This window comes from Prosopis cineraria, unplaced genomic scaffold, assembly GCF_029017545.1.
Source record: "Prosopis cineraria cultivar Desert tree isolate PC_DT_omini unplaced genomic scaffold, ASM2901754v1 PC5, whole genome shotgun sequence".
NCBI lineage: Eukaryota > Viridiplantae > Streptophyta > Magnoliopsida > Fabales > Fabaceae > Prosopis > Prosopis cineraria.
In genome coordinates, this window is record NW_026555336.1 from 26,581,835 (window position 1) to 26,605,889 (window position 24,055).

Below are 24,055 nucleotides of genomic sequence, written 5' to 3' on the forward strand. Positions count from 1 at the left end.
GAACAGGGACACATCAAGTGAACGGCAGGGCTTCAGAAAACGAATTAAAACATTTAATCTAAAATAGAGAGATGACATTTTTTATTTAAAATAATTTTTTATTATTTAATATTTAATTAAAAAAATATAATAATCAAATATTTTAATTAAAATAAAAAGGTGTCATTTCTACATCACCAATTTAAAATATTTTTTAAAATTTAATTAATAAAATTCAATAATTATATATTTTAAAATTAATATTAAATAAAGAGGTGGTGTTTTCATAATCTAAAAGCCATACCTCTCTTATTAAAATAATTTTTAATTTTTAATAATTAATTAATAAAATTTAATAATTATATATTTCAAAAATAAATATTAGCTCATTAAAAATTTAATTTAAATTACAGAAGTGGTGTTTCCAATATCTAGAAATGCCATCTCCCTCATTTAAATTAATTTTTTAATACTTAATAACAAATAAACAATATTTCATAAATATATATTTTAAAATAATAATAATTAATAAAAAATTAATTTATAAGAGAGAGGTGGCGTTTCTAACATCTTGAAACGCCACCTCTCTCGTTTAATTATTTATTTTAAAATAATATTAATTAATAAAAATTTAGCTTTAAAGAGAGACGTGGTATTTTTATTATTTGCAAAAGCCTCCTCTATTTTATATATATATATATATATATTAAATTTTTTAATATTTAACTAAAAATAAACAATGTTTCATAAATTTTTATTTTAAAATAATAATAATTAATAAAAAATTTAATTTATAAGAAAGAGGGGGCATTTCTAATATTTGGAAATGCCATATCTCTCATTTAAATTATTTTTTAATAGTTAACTAATAATAAATAATATTTAATAATTATATATTTTAAAATAATAATAATTAATAAAAATTTTAATTTTAAAAAAAGAGTTGAAATTTTAATTATTTAATAATGCCACCTCTTTCATATAAATTAAATTTTGCAACGAAATTATCTATATACTATCTAAAATTTGCAAGTGTACATCACAATTCATCAAATTTTCTAAATATTTTTCTTGTATTCTTGCAAGTTCTCCTACAAAATATTTTATTATAGCATCTATTAATTGTCCAATATTATCTAAATATCTTGTTTATGTACCATTGGTTTCTTTTTTCATAGAATGTCAAGTTTTTATTTGAAGTCTTTCTGATTCAGTGAGAACATTTTCCCACCAGCCCTTTAAACTTCCTATAAATCCTTGGGTTAACATATTAAGTATGTTACTATCTTGTAACTTGTTTGTTCTATATGCAGCAATTGTCATGGTTATTTCTTAAGCTAAATTCATTATTTCACATTCATTAAATCCATCTATTTTCACTTGTAATGACCGTCTTGACATTACCAAGCACATGAAACATTGTTATGATTATCAAGATTGTCCCAATTCAATAAAAGCGATTATCATAACACAAGGGTTAAAAAAAGATTTAAGAATTAGGGATCCCCACAAAACCCTTTTAGAATTCATTTAAGCACAAATTATAGTTTGCAAACTAATTAAACAATACAATGGAAGCATAGAGGTTAAAACAACACATGAATTAATATTAAAACCATCTAGGAAGCTTTCCCAAAAAAGACACAGTGTACTGCGGCGCAATGCTCTGTCTACTACAGTGGATTGCACAGAGGGAAATTGTAATTAGTAATTATCAGTATTTTCAAGTGTAAATTGATCAATTTAGATAAATTATTAATTGATGAGTTTTATGGGAGATTAATATAATTTTTGGATCCTTAGACAGCCTTAGAAGAGGGCTAAGGCTATATTTAAGCAGGCCATGGCATAGAAGGGAGTTTAAAATTTTGTGAGACTTTCTGTGCCATGTGTCGCAGGGAGCGTGTCAATACGCCGCAACACACGTGTAGAATCAACACTTATCAGTTTGTGAAAATAGACTGAAAATAGAAGAGAGAAGAAGGCAAAATGAGAGAGTGACGGAGAGGAGCTCCTACTCTGCTAAGCACAATCCTTAGGCTACTTTAAAAACATTTAGAGCCTAAATCACTATTGGGTAAGTTTCACATTCCCTTTTCTCCCTCTTTTATGTGAAAATCTGGATTGGTGGGGCAATAAGGGCTTTAATTTTGATTCCCTTGAGTTTAAACCAAACTTATTAGTTTATTTAAAGTCTTGGAGAGTTATATCAAGCTTCTAACCCTAAGTTTATGAGTTTTGTGGTGATTGAAAATTTTTGGTAAGGCTTTGAATGAATCTTAGGTATAATTTGAGGATTTTGAGACAATGTGGGATATTGGTTAGTGATTTTGGTGTGTTGGAATGTCTAAGAAGATGGTTAGAGTGTTTGAGAATGGTTGGTGTTGTTAGAAAAGGAATTTAGGTATTTTAGCCACATAGAACCTAGTGAATTCGAAGTTAGTCGAAGTGATAATTGATGATTGTCACTTGATTGTGTAGATTGAGTGTTTCTCGAGCTATATTATGCATATAGAACATGTAGAGCTAATGTTGAGCCACAGTAATCCTTTTGTGTGACAAAGGGTTAAGGTAATGGAATAATTTACACTGATTGATTATATTGCTTAACTGTTTATGAGTAGATATGTTGATTTGAACTTGAGATTTGATAACCTTGCATATTATGAAATATGGTTTTGTGCATGAAAAATTTACTTTTGCAAATGATGAGTATGATGAAAGTTATATATGAATAGATTTAAAAATTTGAAATGTATATGTGATATATATGTTGAGTGTGGGCATGATCATGTTAGGGGGTGAGAGTTCACCCGTAGAAAGGTGTAGTGGAAGTCCATATGGCATGTTTTTTCTTAGTGTCTAGTGAGGCACGGTGTTAGAGATTTTCTCCTTAGTATCTATATAAGATACAACATTGGAAAGTGAAGCTCTTTAGCATCAATGATACGGTGTTGGAGTAACGACACCCCGATTCGTGTGTAATAACAGAAATCATAGTTCGGAAGTGGGATAAGACACCTTTGGCTAGGTAATCCTATCACTAAAGGTGAACTCGAACCATTGTGAACGTACACTTAGTTCAAGAGCCTATGGTTTCAGTCTAGGTGATTTGGAGACTTGGATGGTAAAATGATCATGTGAGTAGTAAAAGATTTGTACTGATGAAAAGAGTATGTGGTGATATGCTACAAGTATATTTTTAGAGTTTTATGGTTTTACTTTCTTATGGTTGTACATGTTAATTAATAGTAGTGAATTATTCTATTATTGAGATGTTTATCTCACCTCGTGGTTATATTTTACATGTGAGGGCCCCTGTAAGGATAAAGGGAGCATTTGAAGAGTAAAGAGCATAGTTGTATAGCTCTTCTCTTTTCTCTTTTTGGATATTGTAATGAATATTGTCAATATATAATGCCAACTTAGGAACATGACATTATTTTAAATATCACTTGTATGGATTTGCTATAAGAGTGTATATCTTGGTCCAAGGTTAATCTAATGGATTGTGTGTGTGTGTGTGTGTGTGTGTGTGTGTGTGTGTGTGTGTGTGTGTTGGGCTAAGTTACAATTTCTAGTGATAAATTTGAAGTGAATTATGTGCCTAAAATAACCAAGTTGATGTGTGTGCTAAATACAATTTGCCTATTTTTGTTCTTGTCAAATAGAGGTTTGGTGGTCATTTTGAGCGTGATTGCTTATTTGTGTTATATGAATGAATTGTCATGTTGTGTGTGGTCTATTTGAGGTAGTCACAGCGTCTCTAAGACTAATGGCATTTGGTATTGTAAGTTGGACACTATTATGTATATTTTGAGATAAAAACGAATCATTTTGGATTCAAGTATTCATCTTTTAAACAGATGGGTATTTGAGTGTAAGATCGGTGCCATTAGCTAGAGGGCTCAAAGAGCTTTGTGTGGACACTTGAACCACTCAAATCGGAAGTCATATGGTGAAACTGCACGCTTCAGAAGTTCGTAGGGTTGTCATGATAGCAATCTGCTATCATGACAGTAGGTGTGCGTTGCAGCGCATGGTTGTTACACCGTGATGCAAGGAGCCTTCGAGAGACTCATCCTTTTGTGCCATTTGCTGCAAAAGGCACTGCTTACGCCACAATGAACAGACTAAGATTGTTGAAAAGTGGCTTGTTTTAGCCAAATTTGACGTGATTTGATTTTCATACTTTTGTGTTTGTTTTTAATTGATTTTTAACAATTGTTTGAGCTCAAAACTATTTTAAAAAGGGTTTTCTTAAAATCTTATTATTTCAACTTATTATCTTTGAAACCCTTAGATTGTGATAACTTCTTCTTAGAATTTAACTATTCCTAGTTATCACAATAGCGTGTAAGAATGTTGTCCTGATAATATCAAGGCAGACATTATAGAAATGTCACTCTCTGTGTCTTGTGTTGCAGTGCCACTGTTAATGTTCCATGGTGCGCACATGCTTGCACTCGGGGCCAACTTTCAAAGTACGTCATTTTATCGTTTAACATCTGATTCAAGCAATTTAAGCATCCACACATAGCTGTTAGAGCTACCTAACTATTGACTTTGGTCTCACACCCACACACTAAACCAAAATGAGATTTAGATACCTAAACCAAAATGGTATATTTTTCCTTCCAAAACAACAACCAAGGTACCAAACTCCCAAACTAAGTGCCAATAACCATAGAATCATTTGAACTAATTCAAATGGACTATAAACAACCTGTAAATGCATTCAAACCACAACAACAGCATTCCAAACAAGTTTTAGCCATCAAAACCTCAAATTTAACATAAATTCTACAAGAAGTAACAAACATAAAATCATCTTTTAAATGGCTAAACAAACATATGAAACAACATAAAACTAACACTTGCACTAGTATCTCAACCTCTAACACCCATTACAACACAAATACAATATCTCAAAATGAGACACCCATAGTTTACAATAGAGTTCATGCAAGTGCATCATAAAATAACATATGATTCCTAAGTTAGTATATGCATAGGCAAGTCATTACAAAACCCAAAATAAATAAGAAGGACTATATAGTTATTAGCTAATCCCCTCAATGGTTGGTGGCACCTTCCTTTTCCTTATCCCTATCGGAGCCTACACTTATAAAATATAACCACGAGTGAGTTGAGAACTCAATAACCAAATAGTCTAACCAAACTATTCATGTGTGAGAACAAATAGTGTGTATGTGAAGTGGCATAAAAACATAATAAGACATATATTCACACATATGGTTATAGTATGATATGCATGATCAAGACACTACTTTATACTCTTCTTATATCTTTCGACTGAATTTGTGGGCTGAAAACTCAATAGGACCAAGTCTAAATGATTGGACTGGCCCAAGCTCACCATTAATAGGATGCAACCTCAGTTGAGAGTGCTTTCACCCATTATGGACCACAAATTCTCCTTGTCTATGAATATTAATGGTGTCGATGCCCAATCTACCTCACATAGTATCGGGACTTCTAAACAATATAAAATTAAGTACTGGGGTCTTGATAGTGCTAATATACTATATGAATTTTTAAACAATGTCCCCAACAGCACACTAGGTTGAACTCCCATTCTCTCACAATGATCATGTCAAACATATGCTCAATACTTTTAATACATAGCCATAACAAATGATTTCTATTAAAGTAATCATTTATACTTAAATTATAGAATTTCACAAGTAACTATTCTTAAAATAGCATTTAGCTTTCAAATATCACAATATTAAGAACAACTTTTCATTCCACTTTACATAGAGTTTCTAAACCATAATCATTTCATAATAACACTATACTAGTACAAAACAAGAGCATTAGCTTAACAAGTAAATATACAATCATCCAAACATGCAAATAGAAAATTTAGACAATTCAATTATCTCAACCCTTTTATCACTAAAAGGGTTACCGCGGTCAATAATGGTTCCACATGTGTCCATTATCACCACAATGCTTAATAAAAGTTAATCTATAAGATTACACTTTTAACCATCAATCCATACACTAATTACCCCATTTTTAACACAATTTTATGTACCCATTATACACAAACCTTAATTTAGCCCTAACAACTCTACCAACAAACTCCATTAATTCCATTTAAACACTTAAATAACAACACTTCATTACCCATATTGCTCTTAATCTCTCAATTTCTACTTAGGGTTCATCTAACCTATAGCTAAAAATTTCAAATTCATACAAAACCCATAAACCTAAGGCTAGAGGCTTGATTTAACTCTCCAAGATCTCATCTAAGGCAATGGGTTCAATCATTGTCCAAGAATCACTGAAAACTTAGCCCTTCATTCCCTCAAGAAATCAGAAATTCACATAAGGAAAGGAGAGGGAAATAGGGAACTTACCTAATAATGATTAAAGTTTGTATTGCCTTTAATATGACCTTAGGATCACACCCTAGCAGTCCCAATAGCCTCCTTTGTTGTCTCTCATTTTCTCTCTTTTATTTTCCATCTAATCGCGTATCTGATATACGTAAATTTTTGCACATACACCACAGCACATTGGCTTACTCACTACGACACATGGCACAAAGAGCCCTACACACGAATTGAGCCTCTCTCCATGCCACAACCCACTCGAACTCTGATCTAGCCCTCTTATAAGGCTGTCTAATGATCCATTAGTTGCATTAGTCTCCTAAAAAATCATTAATCAAAAATTCACTTAATATTACCATTATACCCTTCTAAACAGTTAAAATTCCTAAATTTAAAATCTAGGACATTACACAACTCATATGTAGAGGTTCCATCATAATGAGAGGCTATTTTAATGTATCTTTCTTTAAATTGTAAATTTGGGAGTGTTAGTCTCAGATAATAATTTTTTGTATTTTTACTTCTTCTATAATCATGTGTTTTAATCTTATTAATGGTTAAGTCTTCTATATCTTTACTTAACACATTAATCCTATCTTTTTTATCTTGTATACTTAATATTTCTAATTTTTTTTATTTATATCTAATAACAAACTTTCTGTTGTATTATTTTTATCTCTAATATCCCATTTTTCTAAAGTTATATTTTTAGCTTGTTCGGCTAGTATAGCTACATATCTAAATATTGGTCTCTGGGGTTCTATACTTGTAGTAGTTTTAATGTCTCTATTTTGGCTTTCTAATTTATCTTCTATTCTATCAAGTTGTTGTCCTATTGTATATAAAGCTATATTTGCATAATTATTTTGTTGTACTGTTTTTGTAACTTTTTATTTTTTTTTGTGGGTTTACTAATTTTAATGGTGAAATTGTAATATCATTATCTCATATTCTAAAAGTTATTTCTTATGAAGTGTTGTTTCTATACCTCCAGTTTTTAGTTCTAATTGTATTAACATTCACCAAAGGGTGATTGTATTTACTAAAAGGGTTACATATTTCAATATTGTAGGTATATGTTTCTAACCACTTAAAGAAATCTATATGTTCTCCTAACAATTGGAATTTTGTATAATAAATTTATTTTATTTATTCTAATTCTTTTGGCAAATTTTTTTTAAAATATCAGTTTCTTTTATCTCTATTTTCTGGTGACACAAACATTTTTCTAAGTATTTCTTTATCTAGTTCAAAATTTTATTTTCTTATAACATTTAAAGATTGATATTCTATAGGTGGTCTAAATTCCTTTTCTATTTGTGATTGAGTTTCTAATTCTATATTTTCTTCAAAGTTTTCTTCATCTCTAATTCTAGAGGTTTCTGCTTTATAAATTGGTCTTGGTATATTGGGTGTAAAATTTATTACTGCTAGTATACATCTTATGCTAGAGTTATCTATAGAGGTTTTTAGTATAACTATAGGAATATTTTATTTAATCTTACAGGATATTGACCTATTTATTATCTCATAGGTTACATCTCTTTCAGATGTTGTAGTTATCTCTTTTAATTTTCCTTGCTCTAAGGAAGCAGGTTTTGTTTGTTCTGAAAAGTCCAACTTTTTGAAATTTGGATTTCACTGTGTTTTATTCATTCTGGTATGACTGCTGAAGTTTTGGAGGGATCTTCTATTTCTATTAACATGGTTTCTCCTCTTGGGCTTTCTTTTTTGGCTTTAAAATTCTAATGTGTTTTTTGTATTTTAAACATGATTCTATACTGTACAACCATATAGGTTGTTCCCTTTTTCCTAGTTCCTTTACTTCCTATTTCTATGACTAAGGCTTCGCTATAATTATTATCTATAAGTCTTGTAACATAGTTTAAGAAACAATCAAAATAGATTGGTTCTTCGAACAGGTTTGACTATATTATTTTTACTATAGACTTTTGAAATCTCTCTCAACTCTTCTATCTCTGAGACAACTGAATATAGGTTTGTCCAAAGCTAACCTGAAGTTAGGTTTAACTGTAACCTATATTATGCCTAGATACATCCAATTATACTTATCTCTAAATTTTATTATTGTTTCTTCTAGAATCATATATATGTATTGTCTTTCTTTGTTAATTCCTATTTCTTTCTCTATTGTTTCCCTCAAAATATACAAGTGGCGTTTCCCATATCTAGAAATGCCACCTCTCTCATTTACATTAATTTTTTAATATTTAATAACAATAAACAATATTTCATAAATATATATTTTAAAATAATAAAAATTAATAAAAAAATTAATTTATAAGAGAGAGGTAGGGTTTCTAACATCTTGAAACATCACCTCTCTAATTTAATTATTTATTTTATAATAATATTAATTAATAAAAATTTAGCTTGAAAGAGAGACGTGGTATTTTTATTATCTAGAAAAGCCTCCTCTATCATATATATTAAATTTTTTAATATTTAACTAAAAACAAATAATTTTTCATAAATTTATATTTTAAAATGATAATAATTAATAAAAAATTTAATTTATAAGAAAGAGGTGGCATTTCTAACCTTTGGAAATGCCACATCTGTCATTTAAATTATTTTTTAATATTTAAATAATAATAAATAATATTTAATAATTATATATTTTAAAATAACAATAATTAATAAAAAATTTAACTCAAAAAAAGAGGTGACATTTTCATTATTTAAGAAGACCACCTCTCTCATATAAATTAAATATTTTTAATATTTAACTAATATTAAATAATATTTAGTAATTATATATTATAAAATAAAATTAATTTAAAAATTAATTCAAATGAGAGAGGTAGCGTTTCAAGCTCTATCATTTAAAATAATTTTTTAATATTTAAGAATTTCATAACAATGTTAAATAATTATATATTTTAAACTAACACTAATTAATAAAATATTTAACATAAAAGAGAGAGGTGACATTTCCACTCTTTGAAAACCACCTTTTTGCCTTTAATTTTTTTAAAAAAATAATGATACAAGACATGTGATTTTTTACATTTGTTAGGAACATCATCTTTATCTTTTAAATTAATGTTTTTAATATTTCATTATTGTATGATAAAATCATAATACTTACTATTATATTTGTTCATGTTTTTAAGGTAAGTAATAGTTGTGTAAATATCATTATATTTCTTGTATTATATTTCCTATAATTATAGTAATAATTAACATCATTATATTAATTATTCAAATTTATATATAAATTTTTTTTGAATGAATTAGGTGGTGTTTGTTATTGAAATGGCACTTTATTATTCGCAACTACAAGCTATGACATTTCATGTAAAATATGCTACCTTTTATTATTTTACTAAAATTATAAATAAATGAATAATTGATAAGCAGTGGCATTTGATATATGAAATGTCACCAAAGGTCTTCTAGTTTTAATCTTAGTGGCATTTCATTTTTAATTACTATAAAATGTATGCTACTAAATTCTATTTCTATAGTGGTGAATTAATGAGGAATTAAATTCTTAATTAGTTCCAAAACATGAATTCTTTCCTTGCATTCATTGTGATTATGAGGGCAAATTATGATAATTGAATTTTTTTTTTCACGGCAGGAGGCAGATGATTGAAGGAAAAACTCATTCCAAAACGAGCACCTCTTTCTTAGTGTTTTTTCCTTCACCTCCCTCTCTTTCTCTCTCTAGTGCATTTATTGTGCATCTTACAAAGGACTCTAGTAGTTTGATCTTGTGTGGGTAGTTATATAGACCCCACAACACCTAGATTTGATAAGATTCTAACTTCCTTTTTTGGTATATTATTTATAATATTCCTTTGTCTATATATATATATAGGGATACCACTTTTAATTTTAAACTTTGTATCAATTATCATTTAATCCTTAAACTTTGACCCAATACTATTTAGTCTTTGTAGTTTATTGTGTTTTTCTTGTTATAGGGATTGAGTTATATCGAGTTAAGAAATCATAGGGATTAAGTTAATTCAAGTTAATAAAAAACTATAGGAAATAAATTATTTTGATTTAAAATTTAAGAACTAAATAGATAATTAAGAAAAAAAGTTTAGGATTAAAAGATATTTTTCCATAATCTATAAGAAAGCATTGACCATAGAGATTGAATAAGGTTTAAATATGTAGATAATGAGAGTATCAATTGAGTATAGACATATTTGAGGTCTGTTATATTTGAAGAAAGAAGTACGTGTTTGGTTTTTTAACTTCATGCTTGACATTTTTCTTATCTCTTAATTTTACAAAGTGTGTTTTCAATCATTTAACCAACATTGAACCCTTAAATGTACATTGACAAAATATTATGGAATTAATGTTCATATATTAAGTTTAATTATGCTTTTTCAAGTAAAAATGATAGGTACAAAGAATTATTATTTGATAATAATAGTGTTAAAATAAGAAGATTGAAAATATACTTTTTGAAATTAAATAATCAATTTAAAATTTTATATAAAGTCAGAAGATTAAAAGTACATTTTCACCCATTCAAAAATTATCTAAGATATTTTATATTTTATATATGAATTCATTAAATCTTATGATATATTTAGTATGTTGGAATTCAGGTGAGAGAAATGAAATTAGAATTGAAATTGAAATTAAAAAAAGAGATAGTTTGGTACATTGAAACCTAATTTCTCATGGGACCCACTTCCATCAAATTTGATGGAATTGGGTTCCATAAGTAAACCCATGCAATTGAAATGACTTCTTTAGAATTGAAATTTTTTAGACAACAATACCACAAGTTATAAAATTTCTTGACAACATTGCCCCTTGCCCTAATCAAGAGAACCTAAACCTGCACGATCAAAAAATCAAACACCCATCCTCACCACTTTGAACACTCTGGTCAAAGAGCAAGCACACATAGATCACGGTAGAGGAAAGTGGTCATCGCGTTGAAGCATAGAGTTCGATGATAGTGAAGGTAACTTTTCCTTTGTAAATTTCCTTGAATATAGCATGGCATCCTTCCTCTCTAACCATTGCTCACAACTCTCAATCTCATATTCTAAACTCCAACCGTAGCTATGAATTAACCCAAAATTCTTTTCTGAGATGACTTCACAGGACCAGTATGGTTGTGTCTTTCACTACATCTAAAATAATATTTTTGAGCCCTGTGAAAGTAAGTTGAACTATATTTGAGATGAGTTCATAACCATAGCTGCGTCCTTTGCCACATCTGAAATTATATTCTAGAATAATTAGTTCTTTGCAAGTTAATATGTTGATATCGATTCATGTATTCAAGGATAGCATAGATACATAGGTTAAGCACGTGCTTTGTTCTTGAATTTGAGGAAAGCATAATGCATTCAACATAAATAAGAATAGCATAACCCATGTTATGGGACTTGTTCTTGATTTATATATATTCAAGGAAAAAATATAAATAATTGTTTGACCAAAAAATGTATCCAAGGATGCCATAGTTACATAGTGAGCTACATGGGTTAAGCATGAGTCTTGTTATTAAAATTCAAGGAAACTATCATGTAGATATTTAATACCCTGTAGTTCTCTCTATTGTCTATGCAATCCCAATTTCATACCTCAATTTACATTTCTAAGAGCTTGATTGTTTGTTCTTACATAGTTTATGAATCCTAAAACAAACAAGCTAATTGTACATATGTTGGTTTGGTAGTTAAATGTTGTATTTTCTTTATATTAGTGTTTTATGAGCGTTTGTATCACTATTTCCATGCATAGATGATGAATTTGTCCTCAGCCATACACTATGGACTTTTATATGCCAGGAGAGTTCACCTTCAAAATCTAGTGTACAATAGTGATTCAACTTGCTTTAATCAAATTAGAATGAATAAAGCTCCTTTTGACAAGTTATGTATTACGCTTGATATAAGAGGTGGTTTAAAACTAACCAGAAATTTGTTAGTTGATAAAAAGTAGCATTGTTTTTCCACATTCTTGGTCATCATATGAAGAATAGTGTTGTACAATTTTATTTTGGAAGGTTTGGTGGAATTGTAAGTCGGTATCTTAAAATGGTCTTGATTGCTATGATGCGCTTGAGCGAGGAGTTATTTAAGAAACCTGAACCAATTTTAAAGAATTCAATTGACAAGTGGTGGAAGTGGTTTAATGTGTACTATTGTTTATCATATGATTATGTGAATTAATTTTATCACCAATTTGATTATGCCTAAATGCCTGGTTGTATGTTTATGCAAAATTGTTTAGGTGCTCTTGATGGTACCCATATTAGAGTAGAAGTTTCCATTGCTGATAACATAAGATATAGGAATAAAAAAGGAGAAATAACCACTAATGTTCTTGGTGTTTGCTCTCCTAATGCACAATTTATATGTCTTCTCTAGCTGGGAAGGATTAGCTACTAATGGGAGAGTTTTAAAAGATGCACTTTATAGAATAAATGAAAATTTAAAAGTGCCTCAAGGTTTTATTTATCACTATCTATTGCCTTAATTGATTTTTTATCAATGTTTATTTTCATATGGTAACTAATATATCTTATTATGCAAGATAATATTATTTAGTAGATGCTAGATATACAAATTGTGAAGGATTCCTTCCACCTTATCAAGGTCAACAATATCATTTGAATGAATGGAGAGATAAAAGATACTGCATGAATGCTCATGAATGCTTCAATATGAGGTATGCTTCAACACACAATGTCATTGAGTGTTGCTTTGTGATGTTAAAATTACATTAGACTATTCTTAAAAGTCCTTCATTCTATCCTATTCGAACTCATAGTCAAATAGTCATAGCTCGTCACCTTTTACATAATCTAATACGTCGACAAGGGTATAATCCCCTTCAGGATAGTTTTAAAGAAATGGATATGGATACATCTAACATAAATGTTCCACCTATTTTGACAATTGAGCCATCTAATGCATGAAGCAACTTTCATGAGAGATTAGCTAATGAAATGTTTGTTGACTTTACACCACTACAAAATAAGCTTATAGAAGTGCTTATTTTTAGCTTATAAGAGCACTTTCAAAGTGCTCCTGTAACCAATGCTCCCATATATACAAGAGCGTTTATAAAGCACTCTTATAGGTAGGTTAGATCTATAGGAGTGCTTTTGTAAAAAACGCTCCCTTAGGCCTTTGATTTTAAATATAAAAAAAATATATGAGAGAGCTTTATTATTAAGCGCTCCTGTAAAAAATATATAGGAGAGCTTTATTATTAAGTGCTCTTGTAAAGCACTCAATAGGAGTGCTTAATGAGGAAAGCGCTCCTATATGTCTTACATGCTGGAGCGCTTAATGGCTAAACGCTCTCGTTCATTGATCTTACAAGAGCACGTCTAAGTAGAAGCGCTCCCATATACAGATTTTAAAAAAATAATAATAATCACATAATATTTTTTCCTAAACATTTTGCGCCCATAACTAAAAGCATATTAGAGCTATCTAAACGGGGAAAAAAGCATATTAGAGCTATCTAAATGGAAAAAAAAAAAGCATTTTAGAGCTAGAAGGCATAGTAAATTATTAATTTTGAAAAATATTTGGGGACATCCATCATTCTATACAAAGCACAAGGGATACAAGAAATATATAATCCTATGTGAATACATTTACTTCACTATGATCCACTAAAACAATCCCCTGTAATTTAAAATTAACTAGAAATATATACACACACGTGTGTGTCAAGGAGAAAGGAAAGGAGCTCGTGTAACAACAGAATATTCCCTAAAGGTAATAAATGAAATCAGCTACTACACAATGTTGAAGTGACAAGCCTTTTAATTGATGAAAAGATGATTGAGACGTAGCCACTAAATTGTTGAGCTATTTTGGATAGAGATGTAAGCAGCATATATATTAAAATTGTAACTCAAGATAGTTCAAGAGATTCAAAATATTTCAAACAAGTTTGGTGCCTCAAGATCACAGTCATAGTTAACAAAAATGTCAACAGTAAGCATCAGTGAATCCTTAGTTTCTCTAATACCATACAGAGCCACACTTGATTAGATAAATAATTTGCTTGAAGTGATGGTAACCAGCCGATTGTTCTCAAGTTCATCCTTAAAATCTGCAAAACCCATTGAATATTGTTGCAATCATTTTGGCCAAATTCCAATTAAAAGAATTACTAAGCAATAATTCGTGGCTTTTATCAATTGTGTTTAGATTTGCCATGGAAGGCAATATAAACCAACGCAAAGCCCCATAATTTCCAACATCAGCATGCTGAAAAATGATTCAAGTAGGAAAGTCAAATAATTATTTTCTTAATGATAATAAAATATTTGAAACTTGGGGAGTGTTGTGAAAGATTATATATTTGTATGCCTAATACCCGTACAATATTCATTTGAATGAATACTATGATTCTATTCAGAGAAGCAGAACAAAGAACTTGGCTATATTGCTTATATTTTATGGAGAAATGATATCAAATGAAATTACACAATGTATACCTTTTCGCAAGCCAATCACACAACTTCAATTTGCATGCCCTACATGTCATCCTGCTACAGTTCACAATCTGCACAACTGCTCATGAAATTTAACTAATTAATTATAGCATTATATTATTTGTATTTATCTTCCACATATATATAAAATGAAAGCTTTGAAATCAAATATTTGTTCTCTTCAAGATTAAAAGTACCACACATATATATAATGAAGGAATGAAATAAATATACTCTCTATTATTTATAACTTTCTAATAATAGATACTGACAGTAGAAATCTCATCTATTATAAAGCATCAACAATTTAATAGTTAATACTTCTATTAAGTATATATCTAGATATAAATAAAACATAAAATGAGAAGGCTATGGAGAAAGAATATTGTAACTTTTTCTCACATGAAAGAAATAAACTCAAAAATAAAATTATACAAAAAAGCCCTAAGCACAAGGAAAAGAATGGGAAATCACCTTGTCAATTATACTTTCAATAACATCATCTGATGAGTTCATACCAGATTCAGCAAGTGTAGCTATTATCATTTGCTTCACCTTTATAGAAAATGTTAAATCAAACTCAAACTTGTTCCCATTGAGGAACATAAACTGGGACAATTTTAATATAACCCTGCAGTAGGAGATTTTACTATTTCTAGAAAACTCTGCAGCATAGGTGTAATCATATAGAGCACATGGGACCATATGTTAGCTCAAATTATTATAGAAATTGTGGGACACGTGAGACCATATGTTTGCTCAAATTATAATAAAACTTGTTTTAAAATTATAAAATTTACATTAGAAAGAGGAAAAGACATCAGGGACGCTTTCAGCCACTTTGCAATTCTACTGCCATTGAAGTTGCTTTCAAAAATCCTAAATTGTAACGTAAGTTATCTTGTTATCTACACAGTCACAAACCAAATTAGAAGTCCAAGCATTTGATGAATATAATATTTTTTTTAAATTACTATCCTTACTCTCCCTCTCATCCTTACAAAGATAGCTACAAGTTCTTCCAGCAGCTCCTCCAAATGGCGCAAAGGCTGTGATATGAGGGAGTTTTCAAAAAAAAAAAATAAATAACAGTATAGTAGACAGGGGGAATTAAAGAACAAAATAATAACAGTAAAAAGTAATTAATGTTCGATTAAAGCTTGAATCCTCATGTATTATGGACAAAATCCAATTTCTGAAGAAAAAGAGATACTTGGACAAACACTCATCCCTCCCCTGCCTCTCAATCCACCATCCTCTTCTTCCATATTTCAACATTTTGGTACCTGTCATTAAATATAATATATTAAAATATAGCTCATGATGTGTAGACAATCTCAGAAACATCAAAATATAATTAATTATTCTATCATTATAGCTTAATCATGCTTCATAATCACTGTAACATCAATATATACATATACATTAAAAAAATACCTTGTTGAAGAGACGCAATAAATAGGAACTGGAAGGGGAGGAAGACGCGATAGCAACAAACCATAAGAGCAGGAGATCGATGGCAAGAACGGCGCAAACCCACGGCACCACAGCGGAAATCGATGGCAAACTAATATTAATTAAAAAAAATGAAGAACGACACTTACCAAAGTCCTGACACAAAAGAGGTAGAGAGAAGAAGGAACGGTGCAGAATAGTAGCTTAGCAACGGTGACTTTGCAGCAGCTCAGATCTACACAGATCTGCAGTTAGATGCAGACAATTTGACGCAGCAGCTTCGCAGACAAATTGATGCGATCGCCGACAACTAAGCTTCGTGATGACAGCGAATGACTTTGGACTGGTCGATCCTAAATAGACAGTCGTGATGCCGAAGGGCAATCGTCGAAGGTTGCGAGAAGGGAGAAGTAGAAATTGATAGTCTCGAAAATCTGATGGAATGGAATGGTAGGGTTCGATCAGCTTTATGATGACTTAAAAAATAATAATAATAATAATACAAGACAATCCCATATGTAATACTCGCCGGAGCGCTTGTACCAAAAGCGCTCCACCAAGCTTATATATTGTTTTAAATTTTTTTCAGTAAATAAAATGGAGCACTCACTGCCTCGTTAGATGTCAATTTTTTTTAAATTTTTCACAGGCAGCCAAATGGAGCGCTTTGGATAAAGCACTTCGATATTTTTAAAATTCTTTTTAAGTGTAACTTATTGGAACACTTTTGCATAAACGCTGTGCTAAGATTTAATTGTTGTTTTTTTAAAATCATGGTATACTTATGTATATAGGTACAACCATTAATAAATATCATAACATCCTTATGCCATAACCTATATGGCACCTTAGTGTCCAAATAGTAGACTGATTAAGTGTTCCCCTATTACATATAAACTTAGCCAATAATAAACTTCTATTTGCTTGCAAGGCACTCAACTTATACCTTAACATTTCCTTTATTAGTCCTATTAGTGCCTAAAAGGTTAGTCAGAGGGAGTGAGGTTCGGGAATCTCAATAGCAAACTATATAAGTGAAATACTTAAAGCATGATATACTTTTATTAAACATTTAAATCCATGTAGATAAACATCATAATCACAGTATGGAAAATTGCATTGGTCAAGGAATCCAACATAACATCATCGTCGTCGTTGTCGTCATCATCATCATAAACATTTTATGAATTTAATATTCATAATTATACATGGAAAGTATATCATCTTATAACATACAAAATAAATACAAAATTTTCGTAGTAGTTTTCTACATGTCTTAGTTTCTTTCTCGTAAGCCTCTAACCTCGGGTTATGTTCACAAGTATCAAATCCTATCATGAGAATTTAATAGTAAGGTTAACATTAACATAAAAAAATTTTAGTAATTAAAAAATACACCCTAATCTACCCTAGCTAAACTTAGGAACTAAATTAGTTGACCTACACTAGCATACGGATACTTGACTGTACCATGAGATTAAACATGACATTAAAAGTTTAACTCAAAATAGCATTTGACTTGAAATCACATGGCTTTAAGAGAAATTTCTCTCTTAATACTATAACTTCATTAGCATTTTTACATACATTTCAAGCTTGTCATGCTCTAGGTGATTAGATTGAGTATCATTCATTAATAGTCCACAATTTAATAACACATAAGTAACATATCTACATTCTTTAACATAGACAAAATTTAAGAAATCATAAACTTGTCCTCATGCTCTCAACCAAGTACTTGTTCCTTAGGCCTCTTAAAATTCTTATAGGACTCATACATCAATTTGCATGCATTACATTAACTTTTGAAGCCATGGAAAGATAAATTTTAACTTCAAGTCAATGCTAGCACATGTCATGTACTAACCTCATGTACTTGGTGAACATACTTGCACAACTTCCCTAGACCTTTAGAATACTATTCATGAGGTTTCATAATTTAACTTTATTGTAGAACCTTCATGACTCAGTGTCCTTAGATCATTCATCTCAAAGGAAGCTTCATCTTGACTTCTTTGGCCCATCAAGACTAGCTTTAGGTGGCATCAAGTGCCCTTAAAATTCAAGCTTAGTCTAGGTCCAATTATGAAACATAAAGCCTATTAACTTTAGACTTGGAAATTCTCAAAGTTTCTTCCCAACTTGGATGTGCTAGAAGGGCCCAAAGAGCTGCACACTACGTCAGGACCAAAATATGAATCAAAAGATGTTAAGAATCTTCAAGACAAAGATAAATCTATGGAACAGCCCTTCACACCCTTAGTGATTAAAAAAATATATCTAAAAGAGATGCTAAAAAAACTAAAAAGCTAGATGACATTTCCCCAAGCATAAGAAAATATTCAAGATTTATAACTAAAGAAGAAGAAGCCCTAGTTGGGGGAAAAAATTTCTAACAACTTAGAAAAAACTCATACAACATAACAAGCAAAATAAGTCATACTTTGAAAATCTTCTATGGAATAGAGCCATTAAAGAGATGAGAGTTCAAAAAAAAAATATAAAGACATAATTAAGTATTATCTTTTTAAGTCTGTACCTTGAAAATGATAATGTATATTTGAATATTCTATTTTTCTAGACTTTGTGTTTTGTCATATTATGTTGTTTGAAAATATTTAATTTATTAAATATGAAGCATGTTAATTTTTATGATGATTGATTTTTATTTCTTTATATATGCTTTGTTGAGTTGGAGCTCTTAAATGATGAGTCCTTTAGGAGAAAATACAGTGATTATGAAAATATTTGTAAAATTCTTTATAGATGATAGTAATTTTATTAAAATCAATGTGATGGGAGATATAAAGGTAGCCTCCTAATTGTTGACCTAATAGTGTTGTTATCACTCTAGTAAAGAATAATACAAATATAATACATTTTATATTTCTTATAAATATTTCATTCTTAGTTTAATATAGAAAACTATTGATGTGGAATAGTTTCATATCAAAACTAAGAATGGAAATAAAAAAACATTATCGCTAAATTGAACAAAGGTGATAAGTTAAATAGGGACTTTTGGGACATATGGCACTATAAGGTGTCATATTTTAGAAGAGCAGGATGCTGTTGAGCTACTGACTGTGATCATGGTTGAGCTTGAAATAGGAAACTTTGCTCAACATAGAAGAGATCACGAGATAAACATAGCATGAAACTAAAGAACAGTATCGCATAAATAACACATTTAATTGTATGGCTAATAATCTGATGTGCAAATTTGAGAAGCACTTCACAGCCTAAGCCATATAACCCACCTTAAAAGAAAAGTTTAGGGGTACCTCAACCACTAAACTAAAAAGGCTAACAATTTAGTTTGACGCTTATAAGTTGAAGCTAAATACTCCTATATGACAACACCTTAGAGAGATGGCCAACATACTCCATGAACTTAAGGAAGCAGGCACGATTTGTCCAATGACTAGCTAATGCAAGCTATAATTAGATCACTCCTAACTAGTTAGGAGCATATCAAAGTTAACTTACCCACAATGAAAACATCATTAATTTTAACAATGTGGCTAAGCACATGGAGCTAGAGGACAAGCATCTAGAGGCTTACTAGTCATCTAATAGGCTTAACTTGTCAAGGAATGCAGCTCTTTAAATGCTAAGCCTAAAAGGGGCAAGGAGTAATAAAAGAAGGGTGACAAGAGTGGCTCTAAGGTAAAGAAGGACAAACAACCTTTTAAGAAGAACTAAAAGAAGGGCAACAAAAAGAAAATAATCCTATAGAAGGTCAAATACTTCACCTATTAGAAGATGGGCCATTTTACAAAGGATTGTCCTGAGCAAAGTGGACGCGATCAGGTACTTATAAATTATGTGAATTCATATTTTTGTTATGTTTCTAGTAATATTTTTCTAACAAACACCAGTACAAAAATAACTTTTTACAGCGGTTAAAAATGACTTTTTACAACAGTTAACGAGACGATGTTGTTCCAGGGGATGTAAAAAGTCCCTCTTTTTACATCGGTTATAAACCTGATGTAAAAATTAAATTTTTTACATCGGTTATAGAGCTGATGTTGAAAGTTATATACAAGAAAATTAAAAAAAATTTACTTTAACTTTTTACACTGGTTGGGACTGGAACCGGTGTAAAAGGTACACTTTTTACACCGGTTATGTTGGGACTGGAACCGGTGTAAAAGGTACACTTTTTACACCGGTTATGACCATAACCGGTGTAAAAAATATTATATTCTACAACGGTTGTGGTAATAACCGGTGTAAAAAGTATTTTATTTTTTTATATTATATTTATTTTATCGATTTTACCCATTCCTGTGCATAGAAATTGCCAAATCAGACAGCTCAATTAATTTACAATTGTTTATCAAGTATTTATCAACTATACAAAGCTATTTAACTATTAAAAAAACTAATAATTGTCTAAATTGTCAAAATTGCCATTCCTGTGCATAAAAATTGCCAAATCAGACAGCTCAATTCATTTACAATTGTTTATCAAGTATTTATCAACTATACAAAACTATTTAACTATTAGGAAAACTAATAATTATCTAAATTGTGTCAACTATCAAAATTAAAACATGTCTAAAAGTAACAAAAAACCTCACAAGTTCTCCACAAAATAGGTTGCCCAACGTATGCGGATGTCTTCAATTTCAGCTTCAGAAAATGCATCCGAATTGTCGAACATCTAAAATTTAATTCATAAAGTAGGCATATTAATCAATTTCAAATAACATAATAAAATAAAATTTTTAAAAATATATATATTTACCTCTTTTGTAAATTCGGTCATGCCTAATGTGATAATATTGAGCATGTGCCTCATGATATATAGACCGCACAAGTTCGTCCTCATCGGTTGTCTATGACTCTATATAAGAACAAATCATAAAAAATTAGTAAGAAATCTTAATGGTTGAATATATTAATAAAGTATAGCATCACCTTTGGCTCAATCCATGTGGGATCCTTGAGCTCATGTCCATGCTTTTATAAGACTACATTTTGATATGTTCTCATTGCCCTATGATCAAGATTACCAAGTTAGTAAAAATATTAAAAAAAATTAAATTAAATAGTTTAGTAAAAGCATTCTTACAAGTCTCTCTTCAAGTCTATCGTTTCTTCATTTCCCAAGTTTGTAATGGAGGGAGCATAAAAAGACGACAATGTTGCTCTTCATTGAAAGAACAAATAACTGCCAATGGTCCCTGCTAAATATGATACAAGTTAAAGTAAATCCATATTAAAAAACTATTAATTATAAATTGATCCTTACGAGTGCACATATGGAGCCATAAAAACGTCCTTTTTGACTTCACATATTCTCTGTTGGAGGTACGCGGCCCTTAACTCTGGAGTATTACCTTTCTCTGTCATGTGATGAGGGCAAAGGAATCCAAACTTATCACCTTTGCCCGATATAATGCACAAATGATGAAGATACCTACAACAATGCAATTATATTAGTTTACTAAACTTGATGATTAAGTTTACTTACAATAATGCAATTATATTAAAGAAAAATATACTTACATCATAAATAGTTCAATGTGTGGTGTGGTAAGCTGATTATTTGACAGAAGTCGAACCAAATCTTCCCATTCAATTGTCACTATCATGTCTTTCTTGCCCACAACCTCCGGATCCATTTCTAAACTCTTGAACTCGAATGATAAATCATACGCCATTAAAATCATTCGCTGATGCGGAGTCAACGAGGGTTGTGGAAGCTTTGGGAGATTCGACGAGGAAAGCTTCTACATAATAAAAAGACAAAAATAGTTAATAAAAAACATATATTAGGAAGTTGCTACATAATAAAAATTTATGAAATTTCGTACCACAGCTTGAACTAGATTCACAAGTCTCTTGGGCCATAGGATAAAATTGCCAACAACTTCAACCACAGTCTTCACCTCATCAGTAGGGAATGGAACCAAAGCATCTGGCACTTTTGGATCTGCAACCACCACTCTTACTTGATCATCTTGAATTTGCTTGTGGTGGATGGTTGACCCCAAGCTATAGATGCTACCAAGAGCAACCAAGCGTTTATCAGGATCTTCTAGAAATATCTCACATGGTTCACCAATGTTGTCACCAGAAGGACCCTCTGACACATGCTCAAGAATATTACTCCCTTTTGTACTATGAAATGCAGGAGATGTATGAACTGGTTCAGCAGTTGTCACTTGTCGTGAGCTCATCATGCTCATCATCTCCTCCTTCATTTGCTCTTTCATTTGTAGAAGCCGAGCTTCAAATGAAGCTTCAAACTCATCCTTAGTCTGTTGCCTCACAGTGAATATCAATGTATCAAGCTCTTCTCTAGTCACTACACCTCCTGAATTGGGACGTGCAGGTGCTCCAAAGTAGTCCTTAATGCCCACACCATATCCAACGCCCCTCACACGACCCGGATGCTCTGGCTTGCCTGTAGCAACTGTTAAGATATCATTTCTGCCCTCTGAAATGAAGCTTCCTTGGGCTTGTTGCTCCTTAAGAGTATCCTATAATATAAAAATAACAATATTAATTAATAATATATACAATTGTATAGAAATTTAAAGGGACAAGGAATAATAATTTTACTTACAATCCTCTCGGCAATCTCCCGTGCTGTCTCACTTGTATAGCCTCCTTTCTTGTACTGATGTCCATATCTCCATTTCTCCTCTCGAGAGACAGGTGATGGTGGAGAAAGGAGTATGGAAGGATCAGACTTGGCTTCTTCTTCTCTCTTCTTCTGTTTCTTGCCATCAGTATATCATCAGCTCTAGCATAACCTCCACGAGATAAGGTGTGGGGGCATTGATTCTGCCGAGCAATTTCTCACCCTTTAGCTCGTTTTTCCTGTTAATAAATTGAATTTTAGTTTTATAATTAAAGTAAATCTAAATAAAACTTAAATAAATTAAAAGTTAACAAACCATAGCCTTTTCAGAAGTCAGAATCCTGACAAATTCTTCCCAAGTATCTTCATCAAGGAACTGGTATGTATCAAGAGGATTGGGACGAGCCTGACCCTCTGGCACCTCGATAAAGATATATCTTCTAGCAAGATCAGTCTTAAAATTTCTCCAACGTGTTCCACAGTAAGAAATCAATTTGTGTCGACAATCTTGATTAGATGGAACATCGTATGTGAGCTACAATGAAGACATAAGATAATAATCAATAATTGCCCAATAATATATAACTATAAAAAAATTTTAATTTTTAATTACTTACCTGAATACTTTCCCAAATCTGTTCCTTCACACGTTCTGGCACATCAAGCCAGTCCTCAAACACAATAGGAGGCTTGGTACGCGAGAGGAGGCCAAGAAAACTAACAAACTTGGCTTTATGTGGCCCTATCGGATTCCATCTCTGGTCAAATTGAATTGGTAACCTACGCCCAGCACTCCTACTTAATGTCAGATCTCTTAATCGTGTGCCACGTCTCCCCCTCCTCACAGACTGGCTCTGACTCGGCTCCTCACTAGGGGTGCCCTGACTTAGCTCCCCACTAGGAGCAACATCACCAATTGATTGGCTCTGAGTGTCATCACCTTGATTCTCCATATTCCTATTAATTCAAATAAATGAAATTAATTAAAAAAATAATCAAAGATAAGATAATTAAGAAAAACAATCCCACAACATAAATTTAATTGAACTAAATTAACATACTTTAATTTCAAAACTAAACTCATATAGGGATATTCTCCCATATCCCTTCATGGTGATCACTTCTTATGGCATGTTCATCATCTACTTCATCTACCACATCCAAAATTGGTAGCCCACTTGA

The 24,055-nt window shown here is 30.9% G+C and overlaps 1 protein-coding gene across 3 annotated transcripts; it reads right to left on the bottom strand.

Annotated features, from left to right (window-relative positions):
- Nucleotides 1–14,197: 14,197 nt before the first annotated feature.
- On the bottom strand, nucleotides 14,198–16,771 carry LOC129312190 (uncharacterized). 3 transcript variants are annotated; one of them, XR_008593461.1, is made up of 4 exons: nucleotides 16,255–16,770; nucleotides 15,292–16,103; nucleotides 14,821–14,888; nucleotides 14,198–14,432 (listed from the first exon to the last, which is right to left on the bottom strand). XR_008593461.1 is itself a non-coding variant. In XM_054954819.1 (3 exons), the coding sequence occupies exons 1-3, from the start codon at nucleotides 15,520–15,522 to the stop codon at nucleotides 14,426–14,428; spliced, it is 306 nt and encodes a 101-aa protein (XP_054810794.1). In that variant the 5' UTR covers nucleotides 15,523–16,770; the 3' UTR covers nucleotides 14,198–14,425. The 3 variants fall into 3 exon arrangements, 1 of the variants encoding a protein (XP_054810794.1); XR_008593460.1 differs by having other exon boundaries at nucleotides 14,821–14,896; nucleotides 15,292–16,771; XM_054954819.1 differs by having other exon boundaries at nucleotides 15,292–16,770.
- Nucleotides 16,772–24,055: the final 7,284 nt, after the last annotated feature.